The sequence below is a fragment of the Lutjanus erythropterus genome, chromosome 17, assembly GCF_056507025.1.
Source record: "Lutjanus erythropterus isolate fLutEry1 chromosome 17, fLutEry1.hap2, whole genome shotgun sequence".
NCBI classification, from domain to species: Eukaryota; Metazoa; Chordata; class Actinopteri; order Lutjaniformes; family Lutjanidae; genus Lutjanus; species Lutjanus erythropterus.
In genome coordinates, this window is record NC_139333.1 from 11244334 (window position 1) to 11261780 (window position 17447).

General features: G+C 39.0%; 1 protein-coding gene across 1 annotated transcript in view; it reads right to left on the minus strand.

Annotated features, from left to right (window-relative positions):
• LOC146311782 (cytohesin-3) overlaps positions 1-2881 on the minus strand; it is a 39486-nt gene extending 36605 nt beyond the window's left edge. The window contains exon 1 of the mRNA XM_084740534.1: positions 2495-2881. Within this exon, the coding sequence (XP_084596660.1) occupies positions 2495-2513 (19 nt within the window). The 5' untranslated portion in view covers positions 2514-2881. The remainder of the gene's footprint in view (positions 1-2494) is intronic.
• Positions 2882-17447: the final 14566 nt, after the last annotated feature.

Sequence of the window (17447 nt, forward strand, 5' to 3'; positions counted from 1 at the left end):
AGAGACACTCAGAGTTAACGCTGGTGCCTCTGCAGCTACTAGCATATGCACGGATGAGTTGGAGACTCCTCCTGCTTGCCACCAGGAAATGTGCAAACTGCTTAAGTACAATTTTTTGCCCAAAGTTAGATTTACTGATCCACATTTTTCCAATCTGATTTCAAGATCTAAATCTGGATTTGAATGCCAATACCTATTCTATTAATATTATTATTATTATTGTCATTGTTATTATTAGTAGTAGTAGTAAAATTACATGAGGCTGAAAATTAACATCAGTCTGGAAGGCTTGTGTAGTTTGTGTAATGTAACTTGTGTAATGGTGTCCTTCAACCTTTCTAGGCTTCTGACTTATAACATTCACATGTGCAGCTGTTTAAGTTTGCTAACCTATTTCATGCTCCAAAAAGCAAATGCTTGCCTATTTTTTCTTAGTGTTTGTAACATGTTTGTTCAGAATATGGTTATTTATGGTGAGTTTTCACCACCACCATTTTTTCACTCCAGCTGTATATCAACACAGGGATTTGGAACATGCTTCCCTTGTATCACATGCAAATGTAAAGTAAAAGTGACAAGTGCTATTCAGCTTGCAATTTGCGCTGCTCAGAATATTATTTTCAAACAAAAAACTTGTATCGTTGCGGAATTGAGACCAGAATGTGAATCAGTGATGCAAGGCTGATACCTGGTAAAAGCTTACATCAATATCGGGCCCCAGTAACAATACTGAATCGGATCTGCCCCATCTCTCTGTCTTGGAATCACCAAAATCCTCTGAGGACCATGAATACATACAGCGATACTCATGGAAATCCCCCCCAGAATATGCATGTGATAATGTAAAGACATGAAGAGTATGTTAATAGAAAACCACAAATAGTTATGTCAACTTAAGGAGCAGGCTCTTTTAGGACACCACAGTCCCCGTATGCACAAGTATAAATTAAGATCAATGAAATAGGTCAAACTGTCTCATTCCCACATCCGATCAAATTCAGGCCAAAGCTTCCTGGTTCATTCAGACTGTTCCGACATTAGAATAATGTCCAGATGAGGGTCTCTCCGGGATCTGCTAATCTTTCACAGTTTAACTGACAAACTGTTATCAGACTATAGCCATTTGTTTACACTACACTGGCTCGATGGCCTTCAGCACCGCAAGGCAGTTTGGATTATCTGCTCAGAAGCATGCTGCGTGTGTGTTTCGGCTACTATCATATAATAACTGATATGAGAGTCTGAGCTGCAGCCACCGTGAACAGCAGTAATCCGGGTTGGACATGCAGCTGCACAGGTTCACTTCATTCAGCTTTATCAGTCAATCACACAGTCAGGTCTACGGCACTACATACTCTCAGCTCAGGCTACTTTTACCTTCAGTGACTTTACTATTGTGACAATATTATCCAAAATGACTATTATAGGGCTGAAACTAAAGATTCTATTCATTATTGATTAATCTGTTGATCATTTTCTCTATTAATCGATTCATTGTTAAAATGGGGGGAAATGATGATTAATTTCCCACAGTGCAAAAGGACATCCTCAGATATCTAATTTTGTTTATAGCCCATGAAAAAATCACATTTGAGAAGTTAAAATCTACGAATTTGTACTTTTTTTTCTGAAAAACATGGCTTGAAACAATTAATCGATTATGAAAATATATATTTATAGCAATAGTGGGCTGTTACTTTAATAGTTGACAATTAATGGATTAATCATTGCAGCTGCACTTTCTTATACTTAAGCACCAAATACACTATCACTTTAGTGTGCTTACATACAACTCAATAATTGCATTACTTAATTGTCCTTTGAGGCACTTCCTCTCCATTTTCTATACTGATTAGTGCATTTGTTTTGGTTATATACTCCTCATCATTTCACAAACTATATTTTGTACAATGTGCAGGATTTGTTTGTGGGTCAGTCTTTTTTGTGGCATCACTATATAATTCAAATGTCACCGTAGGAACTTCTTTTTCTTTATTTTTTTTAATAGTATTTCGATTCTGACACAGGTTTAATCTCCATATGGAAGGCTGCCAGTCAGATATCTTATCAATTTCCACCAGTTTGGAGGCTTCAAACAACGAGATAGAGAGCAACTTCAAAGCCTCACAGCAAGACATCAAACAGATGGGAAAAGGTGCATGCATGATAAAATTTCAGTGTTTTTGCATGGTTTTATACCATGACTCCAGCGTTTCTAAACATGTTTCTGCACAGGGGGACTGCTGGACTCTTCCTCACCTGCGAACCGACGGAGGACTCGCGCTGTATTTTTGAGAAATGCTCCTCTATTTTCAGGTTTTAAATCATGACAGCCGACTCTGGTTGTTTTTCGAGGCAGGTCTACAGAAAAAAACAAAAAGCCCACTGAAATACCTCCGTGTCCCCTGACTGACTCACACACATCCATCCATCCCTGCACACACGGGCTGAGGATGAGGAGGGGGGGAGAGGAAAGCAGGAAAAACAGCCTTACCGTGATTGTCTTCATCCATATCGACCGAAGCAGTGACAGGGCAGTCCGGCAGAAGGTGTGTCCGGCTGAAACCTCACAGAAAACGGTATTTCTTCTGACAGTTTTTCGGCGGAATTGTCTTTGCTTTCCCCGCTGACACACAGTCAAAGCCGCCGGTGTGTTGACAGACAGATGGTGAAGTGGACTCAGCTGTCAGCGGTAAAATTAACGGGGAAAAAAAGAGCGATAAATAAGCCGGGAGTCTAAGTGTGAATTAAACCGAGGTCCTTCACCGGAGAGGGGATAATTCAGAGGTGTCTGACCGCGATATGAGAGTCGGCGGCGGCGTTTTTCCCTCTCTGCTCCATCCTCAGCTGCTCCGTCTGCATTCACATTAGCTACACTGCAACCACGGCGACGTCATCAAGCCCCGCCCCTGTTAACTACACCCCCACACCTACACACACACACACACACACACACACAATGAAAGTCAATTTAAATATACTGAATCTAAAAATACTGCAATGAGACTATAAAATACCAACCACCATGTTTAAGTTTGTAATTGCATAACCCCCGCCCCCACCCTGGTGCCCCCATGTTAGAAAAAATGTGAGAGTCGTGCTTTCCAAATGCCTCTAAAATAGATTAAAAAAAATAAAAAATTAACTATGATGAACATGATAAATCTTCCTCTAAAATGGCCCAGTGTGCAAGATGGTGTCCTTCCAGTAGAGAAAATTAGGTAAAGTAGAAGGAGACCCCTTTTACATTAGTAAACTTATTTGTGAGCAGATCTTAGGTGGAGGCAAATCAGTTTCCTAAAAACATTAGCAAACAATAGCTGGCAAGTTTTGTTGGGTTTTTTGTTTTTTTTTAACAACAACATAGGAGTTCTTCTGAATATGTATAATCACTAGTTCTCTGGACTGTGAGTGTTACTGGAAAAACTAATCAATGGGACCAGACTGGCTGACTGGTACATGCTCACTCAGTACATGGACCATCTCTCTGTTTAATAGGGAAAAATAGATGTGAGAATATTTCCGCCTCGGCCTCCAAAAGTTGCCCATACATTTACTTATTAATAATACAATTGATATGCTTTCACTAATATGGACAAGACCAAAACATTCAATTTAATGCAAGATGTACACTGTCACACTGAAAAAATTAGCTATATTAACACACTGTATCTCAAAGGGGCACTCAAGAAGAAGTAAGAGAGAGAATCCTACTGAGCACGTGCAGTGTAAATGGTTCAATTTAAATGTATTGTATATTGAAGCTAAAAATACTGTGATGAGCCTGTAAAATACCAACCATGCGTACGTTTGAAGCCACAGTGTAAACTCTCCCCTTTCTTGTCCCTTTTCCCCAGATAGCATCACTCCGTCACTGCCCTCAAAACCAGCCCCACTAAGGGAATTTCCTTGGTAGCTATGACCCTAAAGGATTTTTTATACATACAGAACAAATATAGTTTATAGAGGTCATACTTCCAAGGTTTTCACTGTGCATTGCTAAGCTCAGTTACACCAAAGTCAGACAGGACATATCATAAATAAATGGCCAGTTTTAATATTATCAAATCAACTTATTTAGAAGTTGAAGGAAAAAAGTGGGTTTTAATTATTACCCTGTCCATTCTCAATTTGATTCAGATAACTGGGTTAAACTGGGGGGTTGATTTACAGCTTGTCTGTCCATTGATGTCGCCGGCCCTAACTGGTCCTGTTCTAGTAATGTTGCCATGCCACGGGATCAGAGCCAAATGTTAGAATAATTGGTGGGAATAATGGCCGGAGAACCTCTTGTTTAAAATGATGCACTAATTATTCCATGTGTGTTTTTTATTGTACTACACAATCTTCCTTAACAAGCATGGACAAAATGACCTATGAACATTTGAACATCTACAAATATATCCATTGTTTCCACGGTTGAGAATGAACTTTCAGTCTAAACTCAGCATTAAGTAGTTTTTGACAGCTTAGAGAAAAGCTAGTGCTTTATACATCTGCCATTGTTATACTGCGTTTTCTAAATTTGTTTTTCTTTTTTTTTAATTTTAAGGGGATCACTCTTAATCCTTGCACACAACAATGCCCCTTTAAATTACTTAATTTATTGCTTCTCTGAAGTTTAACTCCAGGCTAAATCTTTTATGGCATTGTTGACCTCCGTGGGCTGAACTTTTGACCTCGCTGGCATGGTGCAGTGAGCTGCAATCAGCAATTTGTGGAGTCTTCTTTTGAGTATTCATATACAATTAAATTGTTTTAACCATTTGTCATCTGTCATCGACTTCAAAAATAGATGAACAATTCGTGACTTTATGGATTTGTAAGGTGGCATTAATCCTGATTCATGATTTAAAATGACTTTCAGTTGTTGTTCAGTTACTCTTTAAGGTCAGAGGACAGGCTCCTTCAGTTCAGTCAAGGGTTAAACCTCTCAATCAATAATGTGAAGGTAAACTGATAAGCAAAGAAAACAAGCCTTTAGTTTTATTGCAGATCAGACTGAGCCGTTTTACCACTTCAAGTTATGCAATAAATGCAGGCACATTCAAATTAAATCATAATATTGCATAATAAAAATGATAACTTTACTTTGTGTCACTTTGTGTAACCTTAACAATTTAAACAAAAGTATTTGCATCACTTATGATCCACACTTTTGGTGGAGGCGCTTTCTTAAAAACACCTTGGGTTACCTCACAAATCTATGTTAAATAAGCCTCTTGTCTGATTCTGACATCATACCTCCGCCCCACTTTCCAGTGATGCAGGCATGACGGCACCTTTAAAGGTTCATGGCCAAAGGAAGCTCAAATACTTCCTGTCTGTCCCGGCCCATGTGAGCTCAGGGCTCACTGAGGTCTTTCCAGGGAAGAGCCCGGCCACGCCAGCAGTCATGTTCTGCAGTGAGGAACATGAAGGCAGGACGCAGCATGTGGTCCAGTGTTCAGGAAGGGAGTTGTGCCGAGGACTCATTGTGCAGCACTACAGAGGGAGACAATGGAAGAAAGTTACAGAAAGGGAAGTGATGTGATTGGCCTGCCCTCCTCCACCCGTACTGTATTATGAAACTGATCAGACTTGTGTTACTTCGTGGCCAGTGGTGGAATGTCACCAAGTACAAGTGGTTAGCAAGCAATATTAAATCAAAAATTGATCAAAATTAACTTTCAATTTAAATAATCAAAATTAATTTACTGGTCATCGATTGTATATTACAATTTAGATAAATTATTTCAATTTTGGCAGTGGCAAAACCATATAGACCATTTTTTTAAAGAGCAGTTTTCAGGGCATAAAATCAACGGTCTGTTGATCTTTACAAATCTAGACTCTTCTGAGTAATGGCACAACCATCAGTGCTGAAATCAGTGCCACTCGACTGCAAAAGGGAAACATTTTGGCATTAGGTAATATTGGTCAATGATGCAGGACTTTCCTTAGTCTCAGGTGTGCAGCAGGAAGCAGGTGAGTGAGGAAAGAGCCACGCCCACAACACAGGGAAGACAAGTGACACAGAGGAAAAGGGAAAACACAGGAAACAAGGAGAAGTTAGAGACATGGCCGTGGCAGTTGGCAGGACATCTATTGACTTCTATCTGGTTCACAGTCTTGTCTGGAGAGTTGAACTTGAAATGCATTTATTTCCCATTTGCTAACTTGCTTTTGAATGTGTGGAGCGCAATATTTTTCTTTACAAGCTCCATCCCCGCTGTAATAACTGCAAAGTTCTGCTAATCTACCTGTTTCTGTGTTTTGCTAACATAAAGTTATCCAGTTGAGAAGCTGTTATTTCTGTATGGAAAGTTGTACGTGCACATAAGAGATAGCATCACTACTCATCAGCTGCAGTAACAGAGCCCACTCAGTTCTGTTTTTGTCATTTTTTACACTGCAGTTTATTCATTTTTTGTGTTGAAAAAAATATTTTGTTTTCATTCATTTTTACTGTAAAGGAATAGTGATAATATGCAAGACCTGAAGCATGCAGATCCAGTCCGATTGTTGCTGTGAAGTGAGAGTTTGAATGTGTTGGATTTTCCTTTGCTCATGCAAAGCTTGAACTGTTGTGCAAGAAATGAAAACTGGTACATGAGTACACTACACCCTTAGTTTCCTTTCTCAGTATACCTGCTGGCAGTACAGCCACACTGACATAAGTGATGCATTTGTCCATTGTTTAATACACTAAGAATGACCTCAGTGTTACTGGAAAAGTGACTAAATTTACACACATTTCCAATCGGTGCAAATTTGCCCATGATGTAATACACTTGAAAATACCCATAACCCGTTAAGCGTCCAATCTGTAAAATTTACTGGGATCTACTGGCAAAGTATGGTGGAAATGAATATTCATAAGCATGTTTTTGTTAGTGTATAATTACCTGAAAATAAGAATCATTGTGTTTTCTTTACCTTAAAATGAGGCGTTTATATCTACAGATGGGCCAGGTTGTCCCGACATGAAGGCTGCCACGTAGCACCACCACATCTCTACAGTAGCTTAGAATGCACAAACCAAGCAAGAGACTAAACATGATAGAGTGAACTCAGCTTCACTTGTTCCAAGGGTTGTCTTGAACCGACTGTACCAGGAAGTAATGTAGATTACTGCAGATGTTACAGTATGCTAGTTTTTATAAACCTGTACACACTGTATCCTACAGTATGGTATGTACAGGTGACCCTTCTTAAGTCCCACCATTTTTTGCATCACTAACATTACCAGCTAGGTAATCTACATCTGATTGTCATTGTTTGCATAAGGCTAGCTGACTAGCTATCTGCTCTACAACAATTTTGACTAGCTAGTTACAGCTGATAGCTAATGTTTGCAAAAGACTAGCTAACTATCTAATCTACATCAATTATTAGCTAGCTAGTCACATGTGATGGTTAATTTTTACAAAAGGCTTGCTAACTGGCTAGCTAAACTACATTGACAGCAAAAAGCTAGCTAACTAAGTATCATAATCTACACGAGTGGTTGGCTAGCTAATTAAATCTGTTTAAAGAACACTGGCTTAACTACCTAGCTAAAATGTTAGCTAGCTAGCTAGTTAGCTAGCATTTTGCTAATATAAGCTAACTTGTGACTATACACATAGCTGTTGTTTTTTAGGTCCCTCAGCAACATCTTTTAACAATTGGCTTTTTTCAACATAGACAGTCCTAGCCTATGTACGACAGAAAAAAAGTTGACCAAGGCACCAAACTCACCCAACTGTTATTGGAGCACAGTGTTAAAAGAGGTGGGACTTAGGAAGGGTCAATTCATCAGCCTGTATTGGTCCAATAATCAATGGACAAAGGGTGCATGTGATTTCATTATCTTTAAACATTAATTAGTTCGGGCTCCGAGAGCACTAGTCTTATGATCGGATCATATGTTACACGCATTGCTCTATCCAGGAACAAGTTTCTCACTTAAATCATCTCCTCCAAACGGATGACAGCATACTCTCTTTCCTAAAATAGAAGATTAATGGTCTCACATGATTTTCCCCCTCAAAAGCTCAAGGCATAAACAAATACTGACTCCACAGCATTGGTTTCAATTAATTTGTGGCCTGTTCCCATAAATTCCTCCTCACACACCCTCAAAGACCCGCCTGCAGCCAGGAACCACACAGACGTCACATGATATCCTCATCAGCATCTCTCTTCTTTCTTTTTCAAGCTTTTCTGCCTCTGTATCACCCTGACAAGCACACAAAAAGTAAAATGAGTTATGTCGTCGGTTTTGGGCATGATCCTGTGTTGAGTGGAGATGTCCGGAGCAGAACAGGAAGGGGCTCCATTTCCAGCTTCAGTGCATGAACCAAAAGGGTGGAGTCCAGCAAGAGCTCCCTCCATCCTACAATTCAATTATTTTCCTCTAATCAATGAAACACTGGAGTTAATTCATCTGTTGTTTACAGTGAACACAGTGTTTACCCAGATTAGAAACATTTGGAAATGAAGCATTTGTCTTCAAGTGAATTTGAAAGAGTGGAAGTCAGCCTTTGCTTGCCTCGGCCTCTTTAATATTTGACCTGTAAACTCAGTCTGACATCACTGTGCCTGCACCGAAAGGTAGTTATATTTATTTTTCCCCATTTACAAGTCAGCAGAAAAAAAAAAACACTTTCTGGATGTACTCCATATTTCACTAGAAGCAAGTCCCTACAAGGCAGCATATGTCAGTCACAGTAAGACATCTCATGTGCACGGCTAGGCAGTGGATGGACTGACCTCAAGCCCTGGTGATTGGCCATAGACGACCAAGTGCATGTGCTGCAATCTGATTATAGTACATATGCACTCCTTTGTTTCAGGATCCCATGTTCTATAAGCCCTAAGTTACCAGGGTTCTATCTTCCCAGTGCCTATGTTCCCAGGGTCCTGTGTTCAACGTGCCCAATGTTCCCAGAGTCCTGTGTTCCCAGGGTCCTATGTTCCCTATGGTTAGGTGTAGGAATAGCATAGAACATCAGACCAGAGGAATATAGACACTCTCCCAACAATAGTATGTCAGTCGCCTCCATAGACCAAAATGCAATGCGGCCAAAAGACATATGAAGATTCATTTTATCTTTACTTTGGAATACAGCCATGCTAGGGGCTACATGCTAATGTTAGCATGCTAATATGCTCAAAATGACAATATTTAACATGATGATATTTAGCAGAAATGTTTACCTTGTAAATGGAAAGTCAGTGAATCACCAAAGTTATTACAAATCATCAGACGTGGGTACATTAATGCCGTCAAACCCACAGCTGCTGGAGGGGACTCTTTACACTCTAACTTCAGATTTTGAACAAAGTTTTAGTTGTTGTGTCTTCGCCTGTAATTTTCAACCCACAAGTTTTGTATAATGCAATTTGTTTTTTGGTGACCACAACTTAGCTCTTTCAGTGGAGAGAAATTATCTTTGGTGTCACATTTTCCAACTTAAGTTCAATAGCATAACAACATTAATCTTAGCTGATTCAGGATTAATTGAGTCATGAATTCACACTTTTTAAATAGCAGTAATTTAACCTTTGGTTTATCAGGTATTTTGAAGTTACAAGCCATTGGTGTTACAGTACAAGCAGAACTGCCAGTCTTTTTTGATTTTGTCAACCCAAGACTATAGTCATGTGACTTGAGTTCACACATCTGCAGTTCATCATGTGGGGAGTACATATGACTGTACCAACTTTAATGCCTATCTATCCAGTAGTCCTAGTTGAGACCTTTTTCCCATAGATTTACATGTAAAATTTAAATGTCTATATTTGTCCACAGACAAACAGGTAATGACAATGTAATATGGCTTGTTTTCCTTTCGCCTTAAGTCCACATGTTGACAATCGAGTGTCATATGGAGATTTTTGCTATTTGGCTGCAATGTATATTCAGAGCCATTTTTTCTGATGACTCAGACTACATAGACCAGAATGAGACATGTAATTTCTGAGTATGTGGAGTCTCACTTTACCTTCGGTGGAAAAACGTCTCGCTGTTATCACACTTAAGATTATACCCCACAGCAAAATTGTGCAACAAGTTCGCCTCTCCGGAGTTTGATGACAGGTTTCCTGGGAAATGTGGGAGACCACAGAGCTTGAGGGGGAGCAGGTACACCAAAAAAGTAAATTACAACAATTCATCAAAAGTGGAATCTGAAAGGACAAAAACTACACACAGACAAACACACAATGCTTACAAATCTACTATCGGCGTGGACAATAAATTCAGCACAGCACCTCTTCAGCGTGGCAGTCAGGCTTTATTTTTCTGTCCTCCAACAGGCTCATCCAAAATTTCATGACCTGAACTTTTGTTGCGCTCATCAAGGAAATGACCCTGTGCTGCGTGGAACCGGATTCATCCAGTGCGTCTCTTGGCTGCAGTTGTGCAGCAGCTACGTTGTAAGCGAGTAACCTGCTTCATGACCCATGCTGTTATAATGAGGTAAATGTTTAGCCATACAGCTCCAGAGTTTCAGTCATCTGTGTTAGAGTCTGATTTAGTTTGATTGAGACACGCAGATTATTCAGAGCCCGCTCAGTCCTTCAGTTTATCTGTTGGTACAAATTAAAGCAATAAAATATCATTCTGTGAACAAAGTGTTTGTCAAGGGTTCTTTGTAAGACTAAGGGTTCCATTAAGAACCCTTGTCATCCAAAAAAAAAAACATATATCCCTGATAGTACATCAGGAGTTGTAAGGAGTTCATCAAGGGCTCTTTGTACCATAATATAAAAAAGTTCTCAGTAGAACCCCCTTGGTTGGTTCCAGTTAAAAACCGAAGATTATAAAAGAGGTCTCCATAGAACCCCCTGACTTTGTTCTAGATAAAACCCTCAGAATATAAACAGGTTCTTGGTAGAATCCCCTTGGTTGGTTCTACATAAAGCCTTTGGAACATAAAAGCATTCTCATTGGAACCCATTGGGTGGGTTCTAGATATAACCCTTGGAATATTAAAAGCTTCTCAGTGTAGGTTGTTGTTAGGTGGAGGGGTGCTGGACGGAACCCCAGAGTGGATGGAACCCTCACACCATAGAAGGGTTCTCTTGTAAAAGAACTGTAGAACTGTCTGAAAGGGTTCAATGTGGAACCTTTATAATTATTATACCAGGACCAAAAAAAGGATTCTCCTGTGGGGACAAGCCATAAGCCCTTTCTACGAGTTTACATAATTATCATCTGTTGTGTGTCTGCTGCTGGTAATTCAGGGTTCTTTTGAAGAACTAAACTAGAAATATGTCTCATTGTCTGAAGAAGTACTTAAAGCTGGGACTGGAGGGGACAGTTAATTGGTGTTCAGCTTCTGAGGAATTCCTGAATTCTGGGACAATCATCCACTATAGTCCCACGCACAGTCCTGCTAATGCAAACATTCAAGTAATGTGACACACTTCCTTTCTCACAAGGGGTTGAGAGAGTGGGGCAGGCGATGTCGGTGCAGAACGGAAGAGAAACTGGAGAAAAAGAAACAGGCAGAAAATGAGAGGGAGGACAAAGGAAACACGTGGGACATCTTTCCGACTGCGAGCAAAGTGCTGCCATTTGTCTGGAAACTTCCCATCACATCCACAACAGCAGCATGTGACTCACCCAACTGCTCTGATTGCAAAAAATGACTCATGGCTGATTGTTTTATGATGGCTTTACGAAGAGATGGGACTGGACATAAGACACAGAAGTCCCCTTTTATCTGATGACTAAAACGCTGCATATGCTGCATGTCACACTTAGTGCAGCACGGTGAGGACTTCTTCAAAAGTGGGGTTATTTTTAGGGAGCCGCAGATTTGTTGCCACTGGCTAATAAACAAGCTGCACAGAGATGCTACCTGAAGTACACTGTACGTCCATCTGTCACAGCTCAACATGCAGTCCAATAACCATCCACAGGCAGTTCACAGCTTTCAAAGCATTAAAATTAATTAATTCAGCAGGATTTATGGTGTTATGCAGCTGTGCGTGTAGATTTAGCACAAGAGTATGGAGTACTAAGAAAAACTTCCTATGAAGACCATTTCAATAATGCGTTATGGAGGTGTTCATAGTGAATTATAATACATTTGTAATACTTAATGACTACGCTCATAAACACTCATAATGCTTTCTGATGTACTATGTCGCAGTCATTAAACATTATAGATGTGATTTGTAATTAAGTTTAAGTGTCTTACAGATTCTCTTGACTAGTTATAAACTAGTGATGGGGCTTATAATACATCCCAACTCATTACTTTTACCCCATAGTGAAAATAAAAATGACAAAATGTATTTACTTTGAATATAAGAAACACTTTATTTGAAGGGGTCTGCATAAGACTGACATAACACCATTATAACCATGTCATGACATCTGTCATGAAGGACTCTATGAATGTTTCCAACTGTCAATTATGTCATTCTAATGCAAAGACTTGTGCAGTGACTTTGTTTGAGATGTCTTTGTTATGACAACTTGACATTATCAAGGTTACAGAAACTAGTAAGCTTCATGACACATCCAAAATATAACACTTAAGTTACGGTCAAGGTAATTATTCAGCATTTGACAGTGAAATAAACCTAAAGACATCTTTATTACAAGTCTGGAATGTATCGCTATAGCTGAGATTAAGGAAAATATCCAATACTCAGTTATAATGCCCTCATAACCAATGCCATGTATTTTTAAGTTTGTCAGAACAAACACATTGACAAGTTATGCTGTCTTGGTTAATCTCAATTTTAACTTTTCATTAAAAAATGACCAAATTGATCAAATGACATTTAATGACAACTGTCATAAACATTCATAGAGAGTCCCTCATGTTATGTCATGGTCACGACAGTGTCATGTCAGTCTTACACAGACCCCTTCAAATAAAGTGTTACTGAATGTGTCATATAAGAACCTCAGCCGCCATTCTTACAGCAGACGAATTCCACTTATTTTGGTGTCTTACTTAATAACCACTTATGATGCAGCATAGATTATTTTAAATGTATTAACAGATGCGTCACACTTTACTTACCACCAACAACGAAATATCATGATGAAGCATGCATTATTACAGATGCATCAATATGTACTTCCCTTTACTTAACATGTACAATGATAACTTATAATACTACATGGACTAATATAGTATACAATGACTCCTTACTACAGCTGATTGTTGAGGTGTGTATAGATGGGCATAGGCAGTCATATTGTATTATAGGCCCCATCTGTCAACCTGTATTTGAGTTTATAATTCATTATAAGTCACATCTTTGATGTTTTAGGACTGTTGATATAGTGCATCCGAAAGCATTATGAGTGTTTATGAGTATAGTCATAAGGCATTATGAATGAATTATAATTCATTAGGAATTCTTCCATAGAGAGTGTTATAGTGAGTTTGATAGAAGGGCCTTCATGGGTGGTAAAACATCATTCTTTGGTGCGGCTGTGACATTAAATAACACTGTTATGAAACTCTCTTGTCAGATAAGAAACGCACATTTGCTGTGCTAATCAGACTCGCTTCTACAGATAAATTCTTTGAAAATCCATCAGTTGTCGCGGTTCGAGCTGCTGAATGATTCATAGCATCACTAGTTATCTGCAGCATCTTAGTATGGCAGCATATAGGCTTATATTGACCATATAGGAACTAGAGATAGCAGCAGCACAAATGCCAAAGCCTCAGCTGGGTCTGGCCATCTGCTTTATGCACCGAAATAACAAAATCCAGGGAATAACCTGTGAATATACCCCCATCCTTTAGCTTTCTCTCCATTAAAAATGTTGACTCTCTGCACATTATGTGATTGCAGGCATCCCGCGGACTCTCTACCATTACAGAGCACATTCTGGCAATCTAAGTGTTGATTGCCCGCAGACTGTCAATCTGACTCCTATGCAAATGACAGCCACCATGACAGGGGTCATTAAATCTTGGTGATTATTTAGAGAGCTAATGGTTTAACATAATGATCCGATGAAATGACTCTCTGAACTGCAGTTTGAAGGAAGATGCATGTGGACTGAGGGCGACAGGAAGGCAGGAGGAGAGCTGAGCGTGACAGCGCACAACCAACCCTCACCAACAAAGTTTTCTCGAACGTTTATTCCAGGTTGTTAAAACCTGTTTCCTCCCACCTCTGATGTGAAGCTCTCATACCAGTCCTCCTTCCAAAACCAGTTGTTACAGCAAGATAACACAGAAACGCTCCCAATGACAGAAGCCCCATGTTTCACTTCAAGTTGGAGTATTAAATAAATATTCTTTACAAATTAAATATAAAGAAAGAGAAAGCCACTATGTTAATGTAAAGTATAATCAAATGACTCTAGACACTCTAGCTCATAAAACGCGTTGTTTATATTTACTGATGGTGCGGGTCCTCTTGTCCACCATGTTGCACCGCCATGTTTCTTCAGTAGCCAACACCGTTTCTTAAAATAATAATTGAAAAAAAGAAAGAAAAAGATGATTAAAACAACTGCAACACATCTGTGAAAATACACTTACCACTTATTCTTTACATAAGAAGATTGGTACCACTCTTGAGCTTGTATGCTAAGCTAAAACTAGTACCCAGTTAGCTTAGCTTAGCATAAAGACTGGAAACAGGGGAAACAACTTTGCTCTGTCCAAAGGAAACAAAATCCATCTACCAGCACCTCTAAAGCTGATTTATTTTTTCATTTAAGTTATACTCAGTCACATATGTCAACTTGCTTCCTCACTCTCTGATGTATCCAACATATCCTGTGTTTTCCAGGTAACTAGCTAGCTGTGGCTAGCATGAAACACAGTTTCAGTTGCCTTAAACAAACTACAGAATTTTGTGTTTTCAAACATTGTTGGAAACATTTGAGATAATGCACACAAATAAATGAAATGTATAACATCTGGCTCACATTTTTAAACATTTTAAAACAGAAATGTTGCATATAGCTTTGAATTAGTGAGCTATTATTTACCAATGCACCGAGCCAGGCTAGCTATTTCACTGCACTTTTATGCTAAGCTAAGCACACCAGTGACATATTATTTACTTTACAGACATGAGAGTTGTATCAATCTTCTCATCTGACTCTCTCCAAGGAATGCTGCATATTTTTATACACACTATTTATATTGTGTTGAAAGCAGGAAAATAATAACAACAAATGCTAAACACAGTACTGCACTGAACTGATGAACTAGTCACCAGCAAATATAAAGATGGGCCAATAAATGCTGCTAATTAGCAGTTTGATATGGCAAACCTTTTTGAAAAGTGCCCTGAAACTCATTCTAGAAATACTAAATTCTGAAATGTGTTTTTTTTTCTTCTGGAGATCTGTGAAAACTGCCTCAGAGCAGATTTTCCTTTTAATGTCTTTTCCCAGTTTGAGATCCTAATGTCCCGCAGTGTGTCTCCTCTGTGTTTTACAGCCTCCCTGATGTGCAATGACAGGCCGGTTTATCCTTCATTAATCTCTCTCCTCTGCTTTTACTCCCCCCCCCAATCTTAATGGTGACGTTTATCCTATTAATGTGTTGTTTGCTGGGAAAATCCCCCAATAACATAATCCAGAGTCAAGGTTATTAATGTGTGTGTCTCCACTGTGTGTATATGTGTCTGTGAATGGTCGATGCTACAATGCATGGTTGCCATGGAGTCAGTGATTAGTTGATGGAGATATAAAACCATTGCAAAGACTCACAAGACTGCACTCAGAAGAGTGCAGACCCCACCAGGCAGAAGATGGTGAAGCACCTACTGCAATGCCACTGCGATGGTCAGATGCAACCAACAGAGTTTTGCAAAGTTCCTCCAACAAGAACATGACCTCCACATGCATTATCTCAAGCAAAACAAGAATTTTAAACCGGTGGATTGTTGATCACTTACGCCCCCTAGTGGGCAGTTGTGATGCGTGAGAAGTCAGCTGTCAGTGGTTGTATAAAACAGAATGATCAAAAAAAAAATAACTTGCAATATAATGCATGTGGTGAAGACTTTGAAGGAATTTGATATGGAACTAACCACTATACTGACCTGTAACTGTGTACTTTTTAGCTTCTGAATTCTGAATCACAGAGGTCCTTTAGCGTACAGTCATGAATGTGCACAAAAAGGATCCTGTGATCACTCAGTCACGCACACAGAAAAGCAATGACATGATCCCCTCCTGGCTGGTGGGGATAATAGTGCTTACTTTGAGCATGAGAGAAACTCAGAGAGGTTAGTTAGTGTGTGTGTGTGTGTGTGTGTGTGTGTGTGTGTGTGTGTGTGTGTGTGCCTCTTAGGAGTTTGCATTATATATTTTCCTCCATGTGGACAGTACCAGAAGACTAGCTTTTTAATAAAACTCTAAAATTGTAAAATGCTGCTCTCTGGTGTTCACATGAAAAACTGCAGTCTGATTACATGGACAAGGAAAAAAGGAACCGTTTACATAAATATTAGAACTGTTTGTCTTACTTTACTTACTAAAGTATTACCACAAGGTGTAAATACTAGAGAGCAAAATAAAGATCTAACACTGCTGACAATCTGCGCTGATATGGCCAGAAACAATATTTGGATGTCAGTGAAATAGCTGCTTTGTTTTGTTGTTCATTAACAAGTAGTTTTTTCGGGGGTACTTGTACTTTTATGGGTAGATTTGCAAGTCTGTACTTTTACTCACTTTTACTTAGTTACTTTAAAAATGATAGTTGTGTACTGAGTACAAATAGAATTCATATCCAGACCTTTCATCTTCATTTTTGTTGCCAGTCAGGTGATCTGATCACAAATGAATGAAAACAAAGACATACAACTGGAAAAAAAAATAAAGCTGCGGCAGAAAACATTTCACATAAGGACATTAATGATTGATCATTAATCGATTCATTGTGATTAAGAAATTACACTATTAGAATGCATTCATTGATGTTTAATCAATGATCATGGAAGTAACTGCACCTCATCTGATATTGTTTTGTCTAGTAGAGCCATTTGTTGGATAAGGAAACTTAAACTTTGATTTAAAATGAGAAAAAAAAGACAAAAAAAAGAAAGAAAAGAAAATTAGGAAAATAAAATGTGTTATGTATCTCATAAAGTATTAATGATTCGTCAGTTGTTAGCGTTTTCAACTAATAGTTCAGGAAAACGCACAAAATTTGCAAACCTGGTTTGGAGAGGTGACTGAGATCAACAGTTAAAAGTAACTAATACTCTGAGTAGTCTTTGACACAAATACTTTGTACTTTTACTGAAATATATTTCTAACACCAGTACGTTTACTTGTAATTGAGTAATATTTTGGCAATGTAACAGTACTTGCACTTGAGTACTCTTTTCACCACTGCCGACTCTGGCCTGTCTCCTTTGAGGTGCCATGTTGCTGTTATGACCGCTCATGACCACTAGGTGGCAGAGTTTGACCGCCCTGCTCTGACCGGATCTCGGAGCCGCAGCTCCTGAACTGTGGGCGTTTT